The sequence below is a fragment of the Cherax quadricarinatus genome, chromosome 100, assembly GCF_038502225.1.
Source record: "Cherax quadricarinatus isolate ZL_2023a chromosome 100, ASM3850222v1, whole genome shotgun sequence".
Classification (NCBI taxonomy): Eukaryota; Metazoa; Arthropoda; class Malacostraca; order Decapoda; family Parastacidae; genus Cherax; species Cherax quadricarinatus.
Genome location: NC_091391.1, coordinates 9,063,769 through 9,085,330, shown reverse-complemented (window position 1 = coordinate 9,085,330; position 21,562 = coordinate 9,063,769). Strand labels below are relative to the sequence as shown.

The 21,562-nt window shown below is 41.8% G+C and overlaps 1 protein-coding gene across 1 annotated transcript; it reads right to left on the bottom strand.

The window, feature by feature from the left end:
- Positions 1–295: 295 nt before the first annotated feature.
- LOC138851120 (uncharacterized) lies at positions 296–7,528 on the bottom strand. The gene is made up of 4 exons (XM_070079666.1): positions 6,398–7,528; positions 5,046–5,114; positions 4,015–4,101; positions 296–3,901 (listed from the first exon to the last, which is right to left on the bottom strand). The coding sequence occupies exons 1-4, from the start codon at positions 7,496–7,498 to the stop codon at positions 3,815–3,817; spliced, it is 1,344 nt and encodes a 447-aa protein (XP_069935767.1). The 5' UTR covers positions 7,499–7,528; the 3' UTR covers positions 296–3,814.
- Positions 7,529–21,562: the final 14,034 nt, after the last annotated feature.

Genomic DNA, 21,562 nt, shown 5'->3' with positions numbered 1-21,562 from the left:
ACACTAGTATTAGGTACTGAAATTGTACTCCAATTGTCACAAACATACTGACAGGTGGACATTTACACCTGCCTAAGTCATTTACTATTGTCTTGGAATATATACAAAGTATTTATATGTCCCAGCAATGTTTTGGATATGTGGAAGTATATAATAACAATGAGGAGGAGGAAGAGGAGGAGAAGGAGAAGGAGGAGGAGGAGGAGGAGGAGGAGGAGGAGGAGAAAGATGAAGATGAGGAGAAGGAGGAGGAGAAAGAGAAGGAGGAGGAGATGGAGGAGGAGAAGGAGGAGGGGAGAAGGAGGAGGGGGAGAAGGAGGGGAGATGGAGGAGGAGGAAAAGGAGGAGGAGGAAGAAGAGAAGGAGGAGGAGGAGGAGCAGGAGAAGGAGAAGAAGAGAAGAAGGAGGAGGAAGAGGAGGAGGAGAAGGAGGAGGAGGAGAAGGAGGAAGAGGAGAAGGAGGAGGAGGAGGAGGAGGAGGAGAAGAATAATACATAATAATAATAATAGGCAATAATAAGTTGCCTTGAAGCATGAAAAACAAAGTCCACCCCTGACAGTGACATGATAAGATGAGATAACATCTGATAGGAGCTGACGTTTGATGAGCATACACAAGGGTGGGGGAGGGTGCAGCAGATAAGAAAAGATTAGAGGTGATGTTTGATGAGCATCGCCCTCACTTTGTTTTCACTGGTACACAAACATGTCTGTCTGTCTATTTGTCTGTCTGTCAAGCTCCCTATCTATCTGTCTATCTGTTTAGCTCTGTCTCAGAGAGAGCCACGAGACTGCATCATCACCTTTACTTGTATCTTCAAGCAGAGTATAGCACTTCGTCTGGATTTTTTGGGTTATCCTAGGTAATTTACACTATGTATAGTTGTATTTATGTGTACCTGTGAGACAGAGATAGACAGACAAATAGAAAGAGAGAGAGACAGATTGAAAGAGATACAGAGACAGATAAAGAAAGACAGATAGTGACAGAGAGACAGACACAGATAGACAGAGACAGATAGACAGAGATAGACAGACAGAGATAGACAGATAGACAATGGAAGACAGAGATAGAGATAGACAGAGATACAGAGATAGACAGACCCTAAACTTAGGGTTAACATTACTTTCCTTTTAAAAGAAGAGTGTTAATATGACATTACATCAGTGAATCCTTGGTGTTTGCGGCACTGTTTGCTCTAGCTGGCACTCGATTTAACTGGCGCTCCCACAAGGTACTAAGTGGTCCCAGATTTTTTAATACTGTGCACACTGAGTGTTAGAACCCATTCTATGCTGACAAGGCATTTCAGGCCAATCGTGCAAAATTTGAAGGCAGGAAAAATAAAACGTATATAAATGTTTGGGGCGCTGCGCGTAGGAACGTGTATATACGTTTGGACCGTTTAAGGGTTAAATTCACTAACATCAGCACTAGTTTCAGGCATTTTCTTAATTAGATCATCATGCAACAGCCTTGCCTTTTCACATATTAACTGAGAAACACTATCTCTTGATAATTGTTTCTCATTGATCCACACCAACAACAGTCTCTCCACATCTTCGAGTGTTTGTCATCTCTGTTTTATAAGTATATTTGCAACTTTTGCAACAGCAGCTTCCTTGATTGCCTTTTTGTTGGCCAAGATAGTAGTGATGGTTGAATGAGGTTTGTTATATAACCTGGCCAACTCGGAGACACGCACTCCACTTTCGTAATTTGTGATTATCTCTCTCTTCAATTCAATAGTATTTCTCAGCCTTTTTACCACAGGGTTGGCACTAGAAGCTTTCTTTGGGCCCATGGTGGCTTATTTAGCAGTTACAAGCATTAAAAAGAGTGGAATAATACAAAATACAGTATATCGCATGTATGCGGGGAATTGTCCGCACTGGCTTGTAAACAATGGCACTAGCTGTACTGGAAAGGTCGGGTGGCTCAGGCTGCGCAGACACATTCGGGACGAATGCCCTTAACCAAGTTCTTGGGCATTAGCCAAGCCAATATTTTGATGCAAATATGCGCCTCTATCCGATTTTGGCGTTAGCCGATGCCGCCGTTACCCGAGGGTCCACTGTACCAATAGACCCCTGACTGTCTTCAAGAAGGCACTGGACAGGCACCTAAGTCAGTGCTTGACCAACCGGGCTGTGGTTTGTACGTCAGCTTGCATGCGGCCTGCAGTAACAGCCTGGTTCATCAAACCCTGATCCACCATGAGGCCTGGTCTCAGACCGGGCCGCAGGGGCGTTGACCCCTGAAACCCTCTCCAGGTAAACACCAGGTAAACACAGAGCAGGATTATACCGTATAACATGTGGTGGAATGCTATAAGATAAGATAAGATAAGATAAGATTTCGTTCGGATTTTTAACCCCGGAGGGTTAGCCACCCAGGATAACCCAAGAAAGTCAGTGCGTCATCGAGGACTGTCTAACTTATTTCCATTGGGGTCCTTAATCTTGTCCCCCAGGATGCGACCCACACCAGTCGACTAACACCCAGGTACCTATTTGCTGCTAGGTGAACAGGACAACAGGTGTAAGGAAACGTGTCGAAATGTTTCCACCCGCCGGGAATCGAACCCGGGACCTCCGTGTGTGAAGCGGGAGCTTTAGCCACCAGGCCACCGGGCCACCGCTATAGTGTGTCAGGAAGACCTGAAGAGACCCTCAGACACTCCATCAGAAAAATATTCCAGTAGGAGGGATAAAACCAGCAATGCCTGCGCTGTCTATCACTACTGTCATTCTCACATCATGGACTGAAGGAGAGTACAACTGTTACACCAGGAAGATGACAGGGCTAGACAGATTTTTGGAAGCACCAGTGATCCATCTCACTATATCACTGAGCAAAACAGCGGAATATACATGTTGACTGGACTGATTCCACCCATTGACCGTGATTTACATTATAATCAATAAATGTCTCACTTTAACCACACCTCTAACTCTCACCTCTACCTGACATTACCTATGCTTGGCCTCACCTACACTGAATCTCGCAATTTCATGGCCACAGATGTTGTCTGTCTTTCTCCAAGTTTGACTTATTATTGCTCGGTTGCCCTATGAGGTAGCGTACAGTAATTACTTATTCTTGTATACTCGATAAAAGTCAACCTTGGGCGAACCGTTGTATTAAAATAATTCTCTGCTGGTAGCAGAGAATTATGTCCTACGTTAATAATGGTTATCTCAGTAATCTATTCTCGTAAAAGTCGGCAAAATTAGTTGTAAATTTTGAGTAATATGATGGAATGGTTTACCTTGGACTTTGGAACTTGGGATCATGTTGCCCAGGATACACTACAAATTATGAAATGTTTCTTAATTACCAGTAAGAAGAAATATTACATCTTTATACTTAAGTGATATGAACTATTGTGCAGATACGAAAAACACATGACATGAAGTACTTAACAGATGCATAATTCATGTTGTTTTTTTAATTTTGTAATTAAGCTATGAACAATGTTCATGTACATGTTGCTAATTTTGGTTCGTCCTCTTTAATCTGGAGGATGCCTCGATCTAAATCTTCTGCCTTATTCTTTTAAGTTAAGTATCCATCTGAATAAGCTTTATCCTTTCTCTTAACAATGGATACCTCCATTTTAATCTGCTTTATTCATTATCACCATCGGCAATACTGTTTGTTACTGACAGAGTAGTTACTTTCTCAGAAAAGATGCTGTGATGCTTCTCATTGTGCTGTTCCTTTACCAGGAACTACAGTAGATACAATAAACAAGTTAGTTGAATTATAAGAAGGATGTGATCATCTTGTACAGGCAACAACAGCTGCGTCTCTAGGTAGATGTTGTTTCAGGGTTCGGGTCTTCAACTGCTCGGAACTGTAGCAGAATCACTAGGTATGTGGCGACAAAACTAGCAACCTGCAATACCAAATATAATATAAATATTTAAAAATATTAAAACATAATGATTCTTGAGTGATTTTCATTAGTTTTTCATATCTGTAATGTATTAGCAATTAATTTTTACTTACATCAACCAGTCTGCTCTTAGCCAAGACGTAGAAGCCACCGACGTTGAAGGCAGGATAGTTGTCCAGTAAGTCCAGCAGATACGTCAACTGGAATGCAAGACGTGTGTATATGTTCGTTTTTAACGTAATTACGGAAAATAGTACATAAACATAATCAGTCTTACCAGGGTACTTATTCAAAGACGAGGGGTCCTATCTTCCCGTCAGTCTTCATGTGATTATCATAGACGAGGGGTCCTATCTTCCCGTCAGTCTTCCATGTGATTATCATAGACGAGGGGTCCTATCTTCCCGTCAGTCTTCCACTTTATTTTCTCGTATAATGACTTAGATAATAAAACATCACTTGCTTTAGAGTTCATTGTTATAACATTGTACATAGTTCATCAATAAAATTATTAAAAATACAGTAAATCCAGGGAAAAAATAGGAGATGAAACAGTATGATGAAAGAGGACGCGCCCAGGACGAACCTCGGATCGTACAAACTTGTGATTAAGCTGAGTTGGTTAATTTTAGCGTGTACACAACCGGACCAGATTACTGTTCAATATAGTGAATTTAGTCTGACTCATGGCTAATTTAATAGGACAAAATTGGCTTGACATTTTCCAAGAAGACTGTCTTCACCCAGAGTATCACAAAGTCAGTTCAACTTGTCTGCTTCTAAATGTCATGTAAGATAAACTTTGCCCCACAACAATTACCACCAACATTTCATCTTCACTTGATCTCCTCTCCTGTATAATATGTGGTAGTTATCATTTTCTTGTACTTGGCGATGAGGATCTTTGGCAGAGGTTGATATGCTTCTAAAGGTGTATACATGTGTCACTAGTGAATACTTGTTGTTGACGTGAGTATACATAGTGATAGTTGTGTATAAACAGGTGACATTTATATATACATGGCGTAAAGCGAGTACACATAGTTACATTGGTGTATAGAATACATAGTTAAGGGTAAATCGACAGTGACTTGTATGTGTACACGGTGTCATTTTGACTAATACTTACAACACTAGTTCTCACCTGTTTCTCTAGTTTGGGTTGTGTGGCCGACATCCTCATCCTGGACACCATAGAACGCAGTTTTTCTACCTGTTAACAAGACAATAATTTGTCAGCAGTTCCTGGACTCCTAATATAATCCAGCGGATACTACTACTACTTAAAATTAAGCACATAAACCAGCATTATCTGTTTCAATAATATACTTATCTGAACTTTCTTATTAGCTTGGTGAGGACTGACAGATAGTTTTTACTAAATTCTTTGGTTATTAAGCCACGTCTGTATTGCCTTTCAAAACGATGTTTCTCATCTATGGATCTAAAGATGCTATCTGAAAGCCAAAAGCTACTTAGTCTCTTAGTAGTGATCTACTTCCTTCTTATGGGACAATGTTTGTTGTACAGTCTTTGTATTTTTTTGGTAGAAAAAATTCTATTTGTTTGTCAACACCTTTGTCATTGATAAATTCTGTGAGCTAGTGAACTGAAGTTAATGCTGCTATGTGGTTATTTATTTATACCTCATCAATTGAGATCTCAGTATATTCCATTGGTTCCTTACAAATGTTTGTTAAAAGAAAGGTGGGGTAGTGATCAGTAGTGTTGTCTGTAACTATCCTTGCTTTGAAGGGAGCTAATACATTTGCCCATATATGGTTACGGTTTCCTTATAGCTGGTATGAATAACTAATTGTTGATAGTATTTTTGAAGTCAGTGGATGGTCGTATGGAAGACCAGGGTGAATCTTGAAGTTTCCAGCTAGTAGTAGGTAACATTTGTTCATTGATTGTTTGTTATTAGGTTTTTTGTTGTACTAAAATTTGGGATATTAGTATGAGGTATCATGTAGATAGCACCAACTGTAATGGGGTTATTAGATTTTTCGTAGAGAAGTTAGCAAACATAAAGTCTCCATATTCAACTATGAAGAATGTTAGAGTTACTTAATACGTCATTAGAATAGTAATTGGCAATCCCTCTACCCCTAATTTGATCTGTCCTGCAGCTGTGAATGTTTGTGTATCCTGGTAGTGTTTAGATGTCTGCAGTGTCTTGCTTAAACAGCATTTATGTAAGTGTAATACACGGTTGTATTTAAAGAATCTAGGAACTCCAGGAAGTCTTCGTAGTGCTTATTTAAGTATATAACGTTCTAGCTATTATATACCCGGCATTAATGAGGACAATTTTGGCTTGAGTTGTTGTGTAGTGAAGATAGCCGCTTTCGGTTAAGTGTTGGTTGGGATTTAGATTATATAGGTTTATATTAGGGTTGATGTCAGCATTCATGAAATATAAATACACTATATAATACACTATGAACTGAAAATTATCGGATGCAAGTTGCATGCATAATAACAGTTACTAACCTGGGTTGTTACCACGTCCGGCGACGATGAAAAAACTAGGATTTGAAACGCATGGGAGACGCTAAAAATAATCCTGTAAATAAGTACTCTCCTCGTGGCAATAATGAAGAGATTTCTAATGAAATTACCAATGCTGCATGAAGTCATGGTCAAGATTGGAAGGGAGTAGTAGTTAAGGAATTGTTCCTGACACTGACAGAGCTGCATCAAACGCCAACATACTGCTCGCACTACGTCTGTGTCACCATTTTCCTCATCAGGAATATTATCACAACTTTCGTCAGTACTGGGAGACTCTTCTCCTTTACTCCGCACAGACACACACACAGTTTCCAGAGTTCGCTGTAAGTCATCCACTGCAGTAGCCAGCACGCGAACTATCAGAAAAAATCCAATAACATGGACATACACGAGTCCCACGACAATAGGATAATATATACTAGATGATATAATGTGAAATGAATAAGCACTACTGTCAGACAAATTAGCTATTGTCTCGATTTCGTATCGTATTAATGCCAAGTAAATAGCCATTACCATCAGAGGTATCATCAGAAAGTATTTATCCTGTCTTGCTATCCATCGCCTTGTGAGGTGGGCAGGAGAAACTTGGTTGAGGTGGCCAAGGAGTGAGCCCAGTTCACTGCCATTCTTCACCAGGTGAACACTCAAGATTAGACCTGACGAAACATCTACCACCTTAACTATAGATTTCATTGTAGTTATGGTGTTAGCAAAACCGAGTAACAATTTTTCCCAGTAAAGATAAAATATGATAATAAGCGTTGTGAATATTTGCAAGTAGATAATGGCTGCACAGTAAGACCAGAGTGTGTGAAACCTGCTGGAACGTAGGCTGGGAAATATTGTGTCACATTCTGAACATTTCTCAGGCTTTGAAAACTGCAACCAGCCACCGTGAGGCGAGTTGTTTTTGTTATGTCTTCTTTGGTGACCAGTGTGGTGATTGTGGCGTGCAAGAGCAACTGCTGTATCGTCTGAAGAAATATGGAAAGCTTGAGCATGGTGAGAGTGAGGAGTCTGGTGGTGACCAGAGTCACCAGGTGTCCAGCAGTAGGGAAAGCCTCCCATAAGCCTCATCACCCACGCCCACACCCGCAGTAAACGCACCAAAACTGGAACTTCCGAATCCATATCTAATACCACACTCCACTGTAGCGAATGTACCAAATTGTAGTAACGATGTCCTCACTTAGCAAATATATGGCTCACTTGATTCCTTTTGGTGAATAAATGGTTCATCTGATGAACACTTGGCTCATCTGGTCGTCACCTGGCTCACTTGGTGGATGCCTGACCAGGAGTACTGGGACGTGGTGGCTGAGACCTGGCTCAGTGGGTAGTGTTGAGGGGAAGCTAAATGATCACCTGATAATCGATGCTTTAACAAGTAAGATTAATATTGTTATTCATCGTTCAACATACTATGTTTATCAACTGTCTAAAGTCGCATGATAAACTGCTTTAATTTTTACGTTATAGGAGATAATGTGTGTGTGTAAGAGAGAGAGAGAGAGAGAGAGAGAGAGAGAGAGAGTACCACCTTATTGTACTCCCATAATTGTGGTTACAAAGGTCGAGTCTCACCTCCTGGCCCACCACTCAGCTGGATGCTACTGGTTTCACTCTCCTTGCAGCGTGAGCCCTGTCATTCCTACTCTTAAAGCTATGTATTCATTCCACTGTAATTTTCCGGAGACAACTCAAAATCCCGTGGCTGTTGTGTGAGTACAAATAGGAAGTATATCTGTCTTGCGCTCAGAAAACGGAGAATGAAGCCTATACCACATTTTGTGCTGAATGGCCTACATGGGTTTAACACTTGGCATGAATTAAGTATGCATTCTGTCTTTGATACGTCATTGTCTAGGTCGTTTCACTTGCTGACCACTCAGAAGCTAAAGAAATATTTCCTAACATCCTTAGTTAAGATTCATCTGTGCTTTTAACTTCCAGCTGACAACCCATATAAAAACCTTTTATATAAATTGTAACTATATTCTCCTGACTAAACCGCAAATACTTAGAACCTATTACCAACCCATACAATCCTCCTCCACCCACAAAGTACTACGACCGCCCTTTATCTCCAACCATAAAAATGGTCCCACCTGCTGTATCATGATTAAGACACGTGTGCAATACATGGGGCGTCTTAATTCCCACATCAGTTTATAAGTATTGTACACTATTTACAATATGTTCAATGACTGAGAGACTTGTAATCTTTGGATCTACATTCTGTGGTATTTACAATTTTGAAATATTTCGTTGTATGGAATACTGATGTAAATATTATTTTGTTGGAGAATATTTGATTCGTCAGCAGTGTGCTGCTACACAATTGTGCATAATAATTGCGCCCTTGGATAAATAACCTTGCTATAATAATAATAATAATAATAATAATAATAATATACTATCTTTATTTCTACCAGTACATGTACAAGGCATACAAGTACATGTACAAGGTATACAAGTACATGTACAAGGTATACAAGTACATGTACAAGGTATACAGATCATAGCTGACATCAGTGACATACTACTATATAGAAAGCCGCTTGTTATGCTGAGCATTTCCCGCAAATTAGGTCAGTTTTGTCCCAGGATGTGACCCACACCAGTCCACTAACACCCAGGATGTGACCCACACCAGTCCACTAACACCCAGGATGTGACCCACACCAGTCCACTAACACCCAGGATGTGACCCACACCAGTCCACTAACACCCAGGATGTGACCCACACCAGTCCACTAACACCCAGGATGTGACCCACACCAGTCCACTAACACCCAGGATGTGACCCACACCAGTCCACTAACACCCAGGATGTGACCCACACCAGTCCACTAACACCCAGGATGTGACCCACACCAGTCCACTAACACCCAGGATGTGACCCACACCAGTCCACTAACACCCAGGATGTGACCCACACCAGTCCACTAACACCCAGGATGTGACCCACACCAGTCCACTAACACCCAGGATGTGACCCACACCAGTCCACTAACACCCAGGATGTGACCCACACCAGTCCACTAACACCCAGGATGCGACCCACACCAGTCCACTAACACCAAGAATGCCACCCACACCAGTCCATTAACACACAGGATGTGACCCACACCAGTCCACTAACACCCAGGATGTGACCCACACCAGTCCACTAACACCCAGGATGTGACCCACACCAGTCCACTAACACCCAAAATGCCACCCACACCAGTCCACTAACACCCAGGATGTGACCCACACCAGTCCACTAACACCCAGGATGTGACCCACACCAGTCCACTAACACCCAGGATGTGACCCACACCAGTCCACTAACACCCAAAATGCCGCCCACACCAGTCCACTAACACCCAGGATGTGACCCACACAAGTCCACTAACACCCAGGATGTGACCCACACCAGTCCACTAACACCCAGGATGTGACCCACACCATTCCACTAACACCCAGGATGTGACCCACACCAGTCCACTAACACCCAGGATGTGACCCACACCAGTCCACTAACACCCAGGATGTGACCCACACCAGTCCACTAACACCCAGGATGCGACCCACACCAGTCCACTAACACCCAGGATGCGCCCCACATCAGTCCACTAACACCCAGGATGCGACCCACATCAGTCCACTAACACCCAGGTACCTATTGTACTGATGGGTGAACATAGAAAACCGGTGTATGGAAACACGTCCGATGTTTCCATCCCTTCGCCGGGAATCGAACCCAGACCTTCGCCGTGTGAAGCTTTTGCTACCAGGCCATGGGGCACTAGGCACCATAGGTGATAATTACATATTTGATCTCTCCTGCAGTTGTTAATGGCTTTGTATTCTCGTAGTGCGCAGATGTGTCTTGTGTCTTGCTTAAATTTGATTTCAGTAAATATAATGCAAAAGAAGGTTGTATTTAAGGAATCTAAGAGCGCCAGGAGGTCATCGTAGTGCTTACTCAGCATCAGTTGTAGTTAATTTTTTTGTATGTACCTGGCACTATTGAGGATAATTTTGGCTTGGGTTGTTGTGTAGTAAAGACAGTTGTTATCGGTTAAGTATTGCTTAGGAGTTAGATAAATATAGGTTCAAATCAGGGTCGATGTCAGCATTCATGAAATATGGGGAAATATAATACCCTATAAAATGGTAATCAATGGATTCAAATTGAATACATAATAATTACTAACCTGTGTTCTTATCACGTCCGGCGACGAAAAAAAAACTAGGATTTGAAAAGCTTTGGACAGGCTAAAAATAAGCCTGTAAACAGCCACTCTCCCCGTGGCAATAAGGAAGAGATTTGCAATGAAATAGGCGATGCTGCGTGATGTCATGGTCAATATTGGAAGGGAGTAGTAGTTAAGGAATTGTTCCTGACACTGACAGAGCTCCATCAAACGCCAACATACTGCTCGCACTACGTCCGTGCCATCATTTTTCTCATCAGGGATATTATCATACCTTTCGTTGGTACTGAGAGACTCTTCTCCTTCACACAGCACAGACACACACACAGTTTCCAGAGTTCGCTGCAAGTCATCCACTACAGTAGCCAGCACGCGAACTATCAGATAAAAGCCAATAATATGGACATATAAGAGTCCCACGACAATAGGATAATATATTGTAGATGAAATATGAAAAAAATAATCAGAATCAGACAAATTAGTTATTTTCTCGACTTCATATCTTATCATTGCCGAGTAAATAGCAATAAACATAATAAGTATCATCAGAAAGTATTTATCCTGTCTTGCTATCCATCGCCTTGTGAGGTGGGCAGGAGAAACTTGGTTGAGGTGGCCAAAGAGTGAGCCCATGTCAGTGGAACGCCTTCCAACTGAACAAAAGAAACTAATGGAAAAATAAATAAATAAAGAAATGATTTAGGAAAAACAAGAAAAATGATTTTTGAGAATTTTACTTAAAATTTAAATATAATAAAAAAAAAAATGGCCTTCAGTTCTTGTAGTGGGGTAGGAGTAGGTATGGCCCTGGATAGTTCCTCTGATGTTATTTATGTAGGTTATCCTGGGCAGATAGTAATCCGATGTTCTGGAATCTCCTACCACTTGGATGGAGCACAAGTAGAATAGGTAAGGGCCGGTAGTAGTAGAATAATGTTAATAAGTATTATTAACAGGTCTTGCTCCTTTATCTGGCGTCTATCCTGGAAGACCACGCCAGGAACAGAGCTGGTAAATAAGAGAAAATAAACTGGTTACCCATAGTCATGATAATATAACATTTAAGAATTGAAAAGAATGATAAATGCCAAAATCATTACTGGTAACCAGCAAACAAAATAAAGAAACAAACAGTGATACTCCTGGTATATCACCCTACCTGATTAGGAGAAGAGTGGAGGTGAAGTGACTCTCCAAACTTCAACCCACACCAGGTAAGGTCAATATTACCAGGAGTAGAAACTAACAAATCGGACACCAGGAACTAGTTTCGCCCCAGCCCGCCAGAGAGGAGGGGGGGGGGTGCACGCGACGTAACTAATGGTTCCTGGTTGCCCGAACAACCTTAACCCCACTTACACCTACTTTTCCCTCACAATACCCCCTTCCAAAACTTATGGACGGAGTCAATAAGTCAACGAACAGAGGGAAAAGAACTAACTACAACCTCGGCTCAGCCAATCTGAAAAGTGGTTTTCAGAGCCAGAAATATAAACGACTTTAAACTTATAGGGCTGAATAGCCAGAGCCCATCTCAAGAGTCTGCTATTTGACCCTTTAAAGTTTTCCAAGTACATCAGTGGCTTGTGATCTGTTTCAAGCACAAAGGGTTTACCGTATAGGTAGTATTTAAATCTGCTTATACCCCATACTAAAGCATAACATTCTTTCTCCACAGTGGAATATCTTTCTTCTCTGGGCAGAAGCTTCTTACTGGCGAAAGATACTGGGAAAGGTGTCTCCTCATAATATTGAAGTAGTACAGCCCCGAGTCCAGAATGGGAGGCATCTGTTCGGAGACAAAATATTTTATTAATATCTGGTAATTTTAGGACAGGGGGGTTTGAAAATATCCTCTTAATTTCTTCGAAGCTTTGGAGGGCTTCCTCAGAACAACTAAGAGGTTCCTTGACACCCTTTTTCAAATAGTCTGTAAGAACTGAAGTTAAGCTACTTAGATTTGGTACGAAATTTCTATAGAAGTTTACAGATCCAAGGAAACTTCTTAATAACTTTTTGGTAGCAGGGAACGTACTTTCTAAAACAGCTTTGGTTTTATTAGGAAGTGGTGAGAAGTTGTTATCAGAGATAATGAACCCAAGGTATTGTACCTTATGATAGCCAAGAAAGCACTTTTGTGGTTTAACTGTAAGGCCGTGAGTTCTTAGTCTTTTCAAAACAAGCGCTAGTGTATTTAGATGGTCTTCCCAGATATTTGTCATGATATAAATATTATCAAAATACACTGATACATTCTTTAGATCAGAAAGAACTATTCTCATAAGCCTAATATACGTGGCACACGCGGTAACCAAGCCGAAAGGCATTGTGCGATATTGCATTAGACCTCTATGAGTAGGGAAAGCAGTGTATGGTTTCGAGTCTGGGTGTAATGGCACTTGATGGTATGCTTGTGAGATGTCTAATTCCGAGAAGAATTTGCAGTCATGGAATTTATACAAGTCATGATCAATTACTGGCATGGGTTCTGCATCCCATTTAGTTATAGTATTCAAATAACGAAAATCTTGTGCCAGTCGGTAAGAATTATCGGGTTTCTTAACCATAACAACTGGTGAACAGAAAGCTGATTTCGAAGGTTCTATGATGTTTAAGTTAAATAGTTTGTCCACCTCATTATCAAAAGTTTTCCGTAAGTGAACGGGAACAGGGTAGATTTTCCGCCTTACTGGTTCATGATCCGACAATTCAATCTTGTGTACAATAGTGGTGGTAAGTCCTGGTACCTCTGTGAATACGTCAGAAAATGAATTTACTAAGGCACTTACTTGAGACTTTTGTTTATTTGACAAGTCGTTGTTAATGCTGACATTTGACTTCTTTGGTGAGGGATCATGCGTTAAGATATCCAGTAGTTCCTTCGATTCTGTAAAAGACTCGTCATCTATAATACAAACTCTACATTCGTACGAATCACCACTTGTATCCAAGCTGAAAGAAGAAGTATCTTCGTCAAAGGCATTTACGCAAAGATTAACTTCTCTTCTATGGTACCGTTTCAAAATATTGACGTGATACATTCTCTCTCTACCCTTGACATCCAAGATATAATCTACCTTATTGCAGACCTTCACTACTTTATACGGTCCGCGCCAGGTAATTAGCAATTTGTTGGATTTGTCAGGTAGGAGAACTAAAACTTCATCACCAACATTAAACGTACGCTTGGAGCTTTTATGGTCAAAATAGGTCTTGTACGTTTCCATAGACATCTCTAGGTTTTTACTGACCAAATCGGCGGTTTCTTCCAACCTTTCCCTTAGATCTAAAAGAAACTGATAGCTGTTTTGAACCTCAGGTTTGATATCTTTGGACCAAAGTTCATTCAAAATAGATAGTGGACCACGAGCTTGTCTCCCATAAAGCAATTCAAAAGGGGAATAACCAAGGGAATCACTTGGAATCTCACGCATTGCGAAAAGAGCACATGGTAAAAATCTATGCCAGTCCGTTGGTTTAAGAATACATAGTTTTTTTAGTATTGACTTTAGGATGGCATGTTGTCGCTCCACTCTTCCGTTACACATCGGATGGTAAGGTGTAGTGAAAAGAGGTTTAACACCCACAAGTTGATAAACGTGTTCCATTAATTCTGAAGTGAATTGAGCCCCTTTATCCGACAGAATTTCACGAGGTATACCTACACGTGAAAAAATAGAAAATAAGGCTTCTGCGACTTCTATGGACGTAATGGATTTTAAGGGTACCGCCTCTGGGAAGCTGGACGCGTAGTCAATCATAGTTAAAATATATTTATGACCTCCTGATGAGCGAGGTGTGATAGGACCAACTATATCTACTGCAACCCTTGCAAAAGGGACTGAGAAAATAGGCATCTTTACCATAGGAACTCTCCTAGTTCTACCCTTCTGCGTGGAAAGTTGACATACGTGACATGATCTGCAGTACTTATAGACGTCAGAGGACATGCTAGGCCAAAAATATAGGTCCTTTATTTTATTATAGGTCTTCCTATGTGAAAAATGGCCAGAGACTGGCAAGTCATGAGAAATTCTTAAAATGGTTTCACGGCAATCCTGCGGAATGACTAACAGGCTTCGACCAACGTCATTGGGTTTGTCCGCAGACACTATAGTCTTGTACAAAAGATCGTGTTTGAACTCAAACTTGTAAGAAAATTTCTTTCTCTGGGTCACCTTGCCATTTAAAGCTAACTTCCGAGATTCCTCTAAGGAAGGACAAGTCTTTTGAAGACCCTCTAAATCTATATGAGACAGCTCGATTGGCTTTCCTTTGGAAAGAACTAATGGGTGGATAGGTTTTACCTTAGACTGAGCTCTGGTAAGGACGTTAATTGAGTCTAGTTGTTGTATAGATTGTGCCACACGTAGTTTTCCACTGGTGTCTGCGTTGTCCAGGTCAAGTGACTGACTTACTAAAGGTGTTAACGGAGTTTTGTAACCATCAGCTCTCTGATTTAGGTTATCCAACTGAATCTCATCTGGAACTATCTGTGAAGAAACAGAGATATTAGGTTCCAACCCTTCCTTGGAAACTCCAAATTCCAAACAGTCCTTCTCAGATGGGAAAGTAGCCCCTTGTATGTTCCCAACCAAAACAGAACATGAGGTTATCGGGGCAACTACGGCATCTACCCATCCTGAGAACCATTTGCACCTAACTAAACACCTGACTGTTGGAAAAGAATCGCTTCTTCCTAAATAGTCCGTTAATTTAGTGGACTTATAACGTGAAGAATCTAGGTTAGGGAAAAGCTTACTTGAGATAACAATACAGGAACATCCAGTGTCTCTAAGAATGGTTGACACATTCATACCATTGACTGTACCTTCACTAAAAGGTGCGTTTATGTTTGATTCAGTGAAACATTTACCGACATTTTCACCTTTTTTCCTAGGACAGTCGGGCCTTCTATGACCCCACTCATTACAGTTGAAACATTTTACTGTGAAGGCCGTGGAATTCTTAGGTATGGAGGGTTTGGATCCCTCAGATTGCTTAGGCCCAACAGGCTTATATCTGCTACGTTCTTTAGGGTAGTTATTATGAGCGCACGCATATATATCAGCAGCTTGTGCCATTTCCGCAGCCGTATGAATGTTTCTTTCTTTAATGAATATTCGTAAGTCAGAGTTTACAGAAGAAAGGAATTGATCTCTTACCATCAGGTCTCGTAAAGATTCGAAATCGTGGTCAACCTCAGCACTTTCAATCCACGAATCAAATAATCTGAAAAGTGTTGTTAAGAATTGCATGTAATTTTGATTAGGAGTTATTTTAACGTGTCTAAACTCAGACCTGTAATGATGAGTAGTTTTTTTGAAAGCCTGAAGTATAGCTTTCTTCAGCAGGCTATAACTAGAAATAACCTCAGAGGGTAGAGTGGAATAGACGTTTAATGCTGAACCTGACAGTAGTAAGCCAAGCCTAGTAGCCCAAGAATCTGATGGCCAGTCACAGAGAGTAGCAGTACTCTCGAATCGAGTAATATATGCCGCTATGTCATCTTGTTCTGAGAAAGGTGGTATTTGTGGCATCCTAATATTAGGTTCTTGGGAAGGATATTCTAGTACCCCTTCATCTATTTTCTGTTTAGATAGTTCTATCTTCTTGGCTTCTAATTCCAACCTTGATTGTTCTAACTCCCTCTGCTTAGCCTGTTCTTCAATTTCCTTCATTTTGAAGGCTACCTCTCTTGCCTGAACTCTGTCTTCTCTAGCTATCCTTTCCTGTTCGATTTTATCTTCCCGAGCTAGTCTTTCCTGTTCCTTTTTCTCTTCTCGAGCTAGTCTTTTCTCCTCTCGAGCTAGTCTTTCCTGTTCTTTTTTCTCCTCTCGAGCTAGTCTTTCCTGTTCCTTTTTCTCCTCTCGAGCTAGTCTTTCCTGTTCTTTTTCCCGTTCCTCTTTCTTTACAATAGCCATTTTAGCAGTAATGTAATTATCAAGGCTTTGTCCAGTAAATCCCATTTCCTTTCCAGCTTTCAACCAGAAATCTAAAGAATCCATCTTGTAAAAAGAAATATTACGCACCCAACTTCAACTGACTTAATTAAAATTAACAGTAACGTCTGTTACAAAAGAGGGACACAGTCCGCACACTTTAAACTTCCCAAAGTAGAAAATGAAATATTTCTCCCTGGAAGAATACACTTGTGGGCTCAATAGCCTTCACTAAGCAAAATACACACGGTTCACACAGGAGGGGTTATTATCAAAGTTCCCCAGGTCCAACAAATAGGTAAACTTCTAAACCGAACCTTAGAACCAAACAACGGTAAGTCAACCAGACTACCAGTAATGACTTGACACCTCAACTAACTCACCCTTTTCTATCTTAAATGTTATACTCACAACCAGTTGAACCATCAGGACGATGTTGCTTCGAGAGTCTGATCCTGGCAAGGTCGCCATAGTCAGTGGAACGCCTTCCAACTGAACAAAAGAAACTAATGGAAAAATAAATAAATAAAGAAATGATTTAGGAAAAACAAGAAAAATGATTTTTGAGAATTTTACTTAAAATTTAAATATAATAAAAAAAAATGGCCTTCAGTTCTTGTAGTGGGGTAGGAGTAGGTATGGCCCTGGATAGTTCCTCTGATGTTATTTATGTAGGTTATCCTGGGCAGATAGTAATCCGATGTTCTGGAATCTCCTACCACTTGGATGGAGCACAAGTAGAATAGGTAAGGGCCGGTAGTAGTAGAATAATGTTAATAAGTATTATTAACAGGTCTTGCTCCTTTATCTGGCGTCTATCCTGGAAGACCACGCCAGGAACAGAGCTGGTAAATAAGAGAAAATAAACTGGTTACCCATAGTTATGATAATATAACATTTAAGAATTGAAAAGAATGATAAATGCCAAAATCATTACTGGTAACCAGCAAACAAAATAAAGAAACAAACAGTGATACTCCTGGTATATCACCCTACCTGATTAGGAGAAGAGTGGAGGTGAAGTGACTCTCCAAACTTCAACCCACACCAGGTAAGGTCAATATTACCAGGAGTAGAAACTAACAAATCGGACACCAGGAACTAGTTTCGCCCCAGCCCGCCAGAGAGGAGGGGGGGGGGGTGCACGCGACGTAACTAATGGTTCCTGGTTGCCCGAACAACCTTAACCCCACTTACACCTACTTTTCCCTCACACCCAGTTCACTGCCATTTTTCACCAGGTGAGCATACAGGATTATAGATGTCAAAATATCTACCACTGTAGCTATGGATTTCATCGTTTTTAAGGTGTTAGCCAGACCGAGAAATAGTTTTTCCCAGTTTAGATAAAACATGATAATAAGTATTGTGAATATTTGCAAGTATATTATGGCTGTACAGTAAGACCAGAGAGTGTGAAACCTGCTGGAACGTAGGCTGGGAAATATTGTGTCACATTCTGAACATTGCCCAGGCTTTGAAAATTGCAACCCTCCTCCGTGGGGCGGGTTGTTGATGTTGTCTCTTGTTTGATGGTCAGTGTGGTGATTGTGGCGAGGAAGAGCAACTGTTGTATTGCCTGACGAGATGTGAAAAGGCCGAGCATGGTGAGACTGAAGAGTTTGGTGGTGACCAGAGTCACCAGGTGTGGTGGTGTGGGAGTCCCAGCAGTAGGGAAAGCCTCCCATAAGCCTGATCACCCACGCCCACACCCGCAGTAAACGCACCAAAACTGGAACTCCCGAGTCCATATTTGGTATCACACTCCACTGTTGTAAATGTACCAAATTGTAGTAATGATGTCCCCACTTAGTGGATATCTGGCTCACTTGATGAACACTTGGCTCACATGGTCGTCACCTGGCTCACTTGGTGGATGCCTGACCAGGAATACTGGGACGTGGTGGCTGACACCTGGCTCAGTGAGTAGTATTGAGGAGAAGCTAAATGATCACTTGATAATCGATGCTTTAACAAGAAAAATTAATATTATTATTCAGCGTTCAACACACTTCGTTTATCAACTGTCTAAAGTCGCACGATAAACCGCTTTTATATATACCTCATAAGAGACAATGTGTGTGTTAGAGAGAGAGAGAGAGAGAGAGAGAGAGAGAGAGAGAGAGAGAGAGAGAGAAGAGAGAGAGAGAAAGTGAAAGATGGAATGCTTACTCACCTAATTGTACTCACCTAATTGTGGTTGCAGGGGTCGAGACTCAGCTCCTGGCCCCGCCTCTTCACTTATCGCTACTAGGTCCTTTCCCTTTCTGCTTCCTGAGCTTTGTCATACCTCTTCTTAAAACTATGTATGGTTCCTGCCTCCACTACTTTACTTGCTAGGCTATTCCACTTCCTGACGACTCTATGACTGAAGAAATACTTCCTAACGTCCCTGTGACTCGTCTGAATCTTCAGCTTCCAATTGTGACCCCTTGTTTCTGTGTCCCCTTTCTGGAACATCCTGTCTCTGTCCACCTTGTCTATTCCACGCAGTATCCTGTATGTTGTTATCATGTCTTCCCTGACCCTTCTGTCCTCCAGTGTCGTCAGTCCGATTTCCCTCAACCTTTCCTCGTACGACATTCCCCTGAACTCTGGAACTAGCCTTGTTGCAAACCTTTGTACTTTCTCTAACTTGTTGACGTGCTTGACCAGGTGTGGGTTCCAGACTGGTGCTGCAAACTCCAGTATGGGCCTAATATTCACAGTGTACAGTGTCTTAAACGATTCCTTATTAAGGTATCGAAACGCTATTCTCAGGTTTGCCAGGCGCCCGTATGCTGCAGTGTGTGTGTGTGTGTGTACTCACCTATTTGTACTCACCTATTTGTGGTTGCAGGGGTCGAGTCCTAGCTCCTGGCCCCGCCTCTTCACCGGTTGCTACTAGGCCCTCTCTCTCCCCGCTCCATGAGCTTTATCAAACCTCGTCTTAAAACTGTGTATGGTTCCTGCCTCCACTACGTCATTTTCTAGGCTATTCCACTGCCTTACAACTCTATGACTGAAGAAATACTTCCTACTATCTCTCTGACTCATTTGTGTCTTCAACTTCCAATTGTGGCCTCTTGTTTCTGTGTCCCCTCCGTGGAACATCCTGTCTTTGCCCACTTTGTCTATTCCACGCAGTATTTTATATGTCGTTATCATGTCTCCCCTGACCCTCCTGTCCTCCAGTGTGGTCAGGCCGATTTCCCTTAATCTTTCCTCATAGGACATTCCCCTTAGCTCTGGAACTAACCTTGTCGCAAACCTTTGTACTTTCTCTAGTTTCTTGACGTGCTTTATCAAGTGCGGGTTCCAAACAGGTGCTGCATACTCCAGTATGGGCCTGACATACACGGTGTACAGTGTCTTGAATGATTCCTTACTAAGGTATCGGAATGCTGTTCTCAGGTTTGCCAGGCGCCCATATGCTGCAGCAGTTATCTGATTGATGTGTGCTTCCGGAGACATGCTCGGTGTTATACTCACCCCAAGATCTTGTGTGTGTGTGTGTGTGTGTGTTTGTGTGTGTGTGTGTGTGTGTGTGTGTGTGTGTGTGTGCCTGTGTGTGTGCGTGTGTGTGTGTGAGAATGTATTGTACTCACATAATTGTGGTTGCAAAGGTCGAGTCTCAGCTCCTGTCTCCACCTCTCAAATGTGTGCTATTGGTTTCACTCTCTCTTGGTTGCGTGACCCTGTCATTCCTATTCCTTAAGCTATGTATTCATTCCATTATAATTTTCTGGTGACAACTCAAAATATAGTGAATGTTGAGTGAGTACAAACAGGAAGTACGTCAGTCTCGCACTTAACAAACGAAGGATGACGCCTCCAACACTTCTTGTGCTGAATGTCCCACATGGGTTTAGCGCTTAACGTGAATTAAACAAACAAGTAAGATAAGATAAGATAAGATTTCGTTCGGATTTTTAACCCCAGGGGGTTAGCCACCCAGGATAACCCAAGAAAGTCAGTGCGTCATCGAGGACTGTCTAACTTATTTCCATTGGGGTCCTTAATCTTGTCCCCCAGGATGCGACCCACACCAGTCGACTAACACCCAGGTACCTATTTGCTGCTAGGTGAACAGGACAACAGGTGTAAGGAAACGTGTCGAAATGTTTCCACCCGCCGGGAATCGAACCCGGGCCCTCCGTGTGTGAAGCGGGAGCTTTAGCCACCAGGCCACCGGGCCACGCTGATACGTCACTGTCTACGTCATTCTACTTCCTGACCAATAAAGCTAGAGAAGTATTTCCTACAATCCATAGCTAAAATTCATCTGTGCTTCTAACTTGCAGCTTTGATTTCGGTCTTAGATGACATTTTGGCTGAAGTTTCCGGCCCCCAAAACAGCGGTGGCTGTACAGTGGGGCATACTAAGTTGTAACTTTTCTGGACGCAGTAAGGTGTTATTTTCTTTTTTTTTTTGGGGGGGGGTAGAGAGGGGGAACTCGAAACGGAGGAGAGCTGCGTCAGGACTCACTAACCCCCCCCCCCCACAAAAAAAAAACATCCAAGAAATTATTTTTGTTATTAAGCAATACAGTTTTTGATCAAATTTCTATAAAATTCCTACGTTTGATAATGAAAAATAAATATGAGATATACATGTTCATACAACTTTATCACCTAAAATTCCAAATATAACTGGCATACATTTCAGTGTATACATTACATGGTAACTTTTCATTGGTAAGAAACTCTACGTTGTATTTGCAGCTTTAATATTCATGAATAGGTATTCTATATTAAGCTGGTAACAGACCAGAGGTCTAGCTTCTCCCTACCAGCCCCGTGAGGGCGGGGACTATGGCTAGGCCTGGGGACACTTGGTCCCAAAGATGAGGGGGTACTTGTACCTCCTCCCATGGGAGACTTAGATCTCGAGATACTCCCCAGATAGGGAGTCAAGGCCGGGTCACCACTACTTGGAAAAGACCCGGGCCGGGAGAGTACCGGCGAATAAGAAAACAAAATCTCGAGTGCACTCGGCTCACACACTGAGGTTC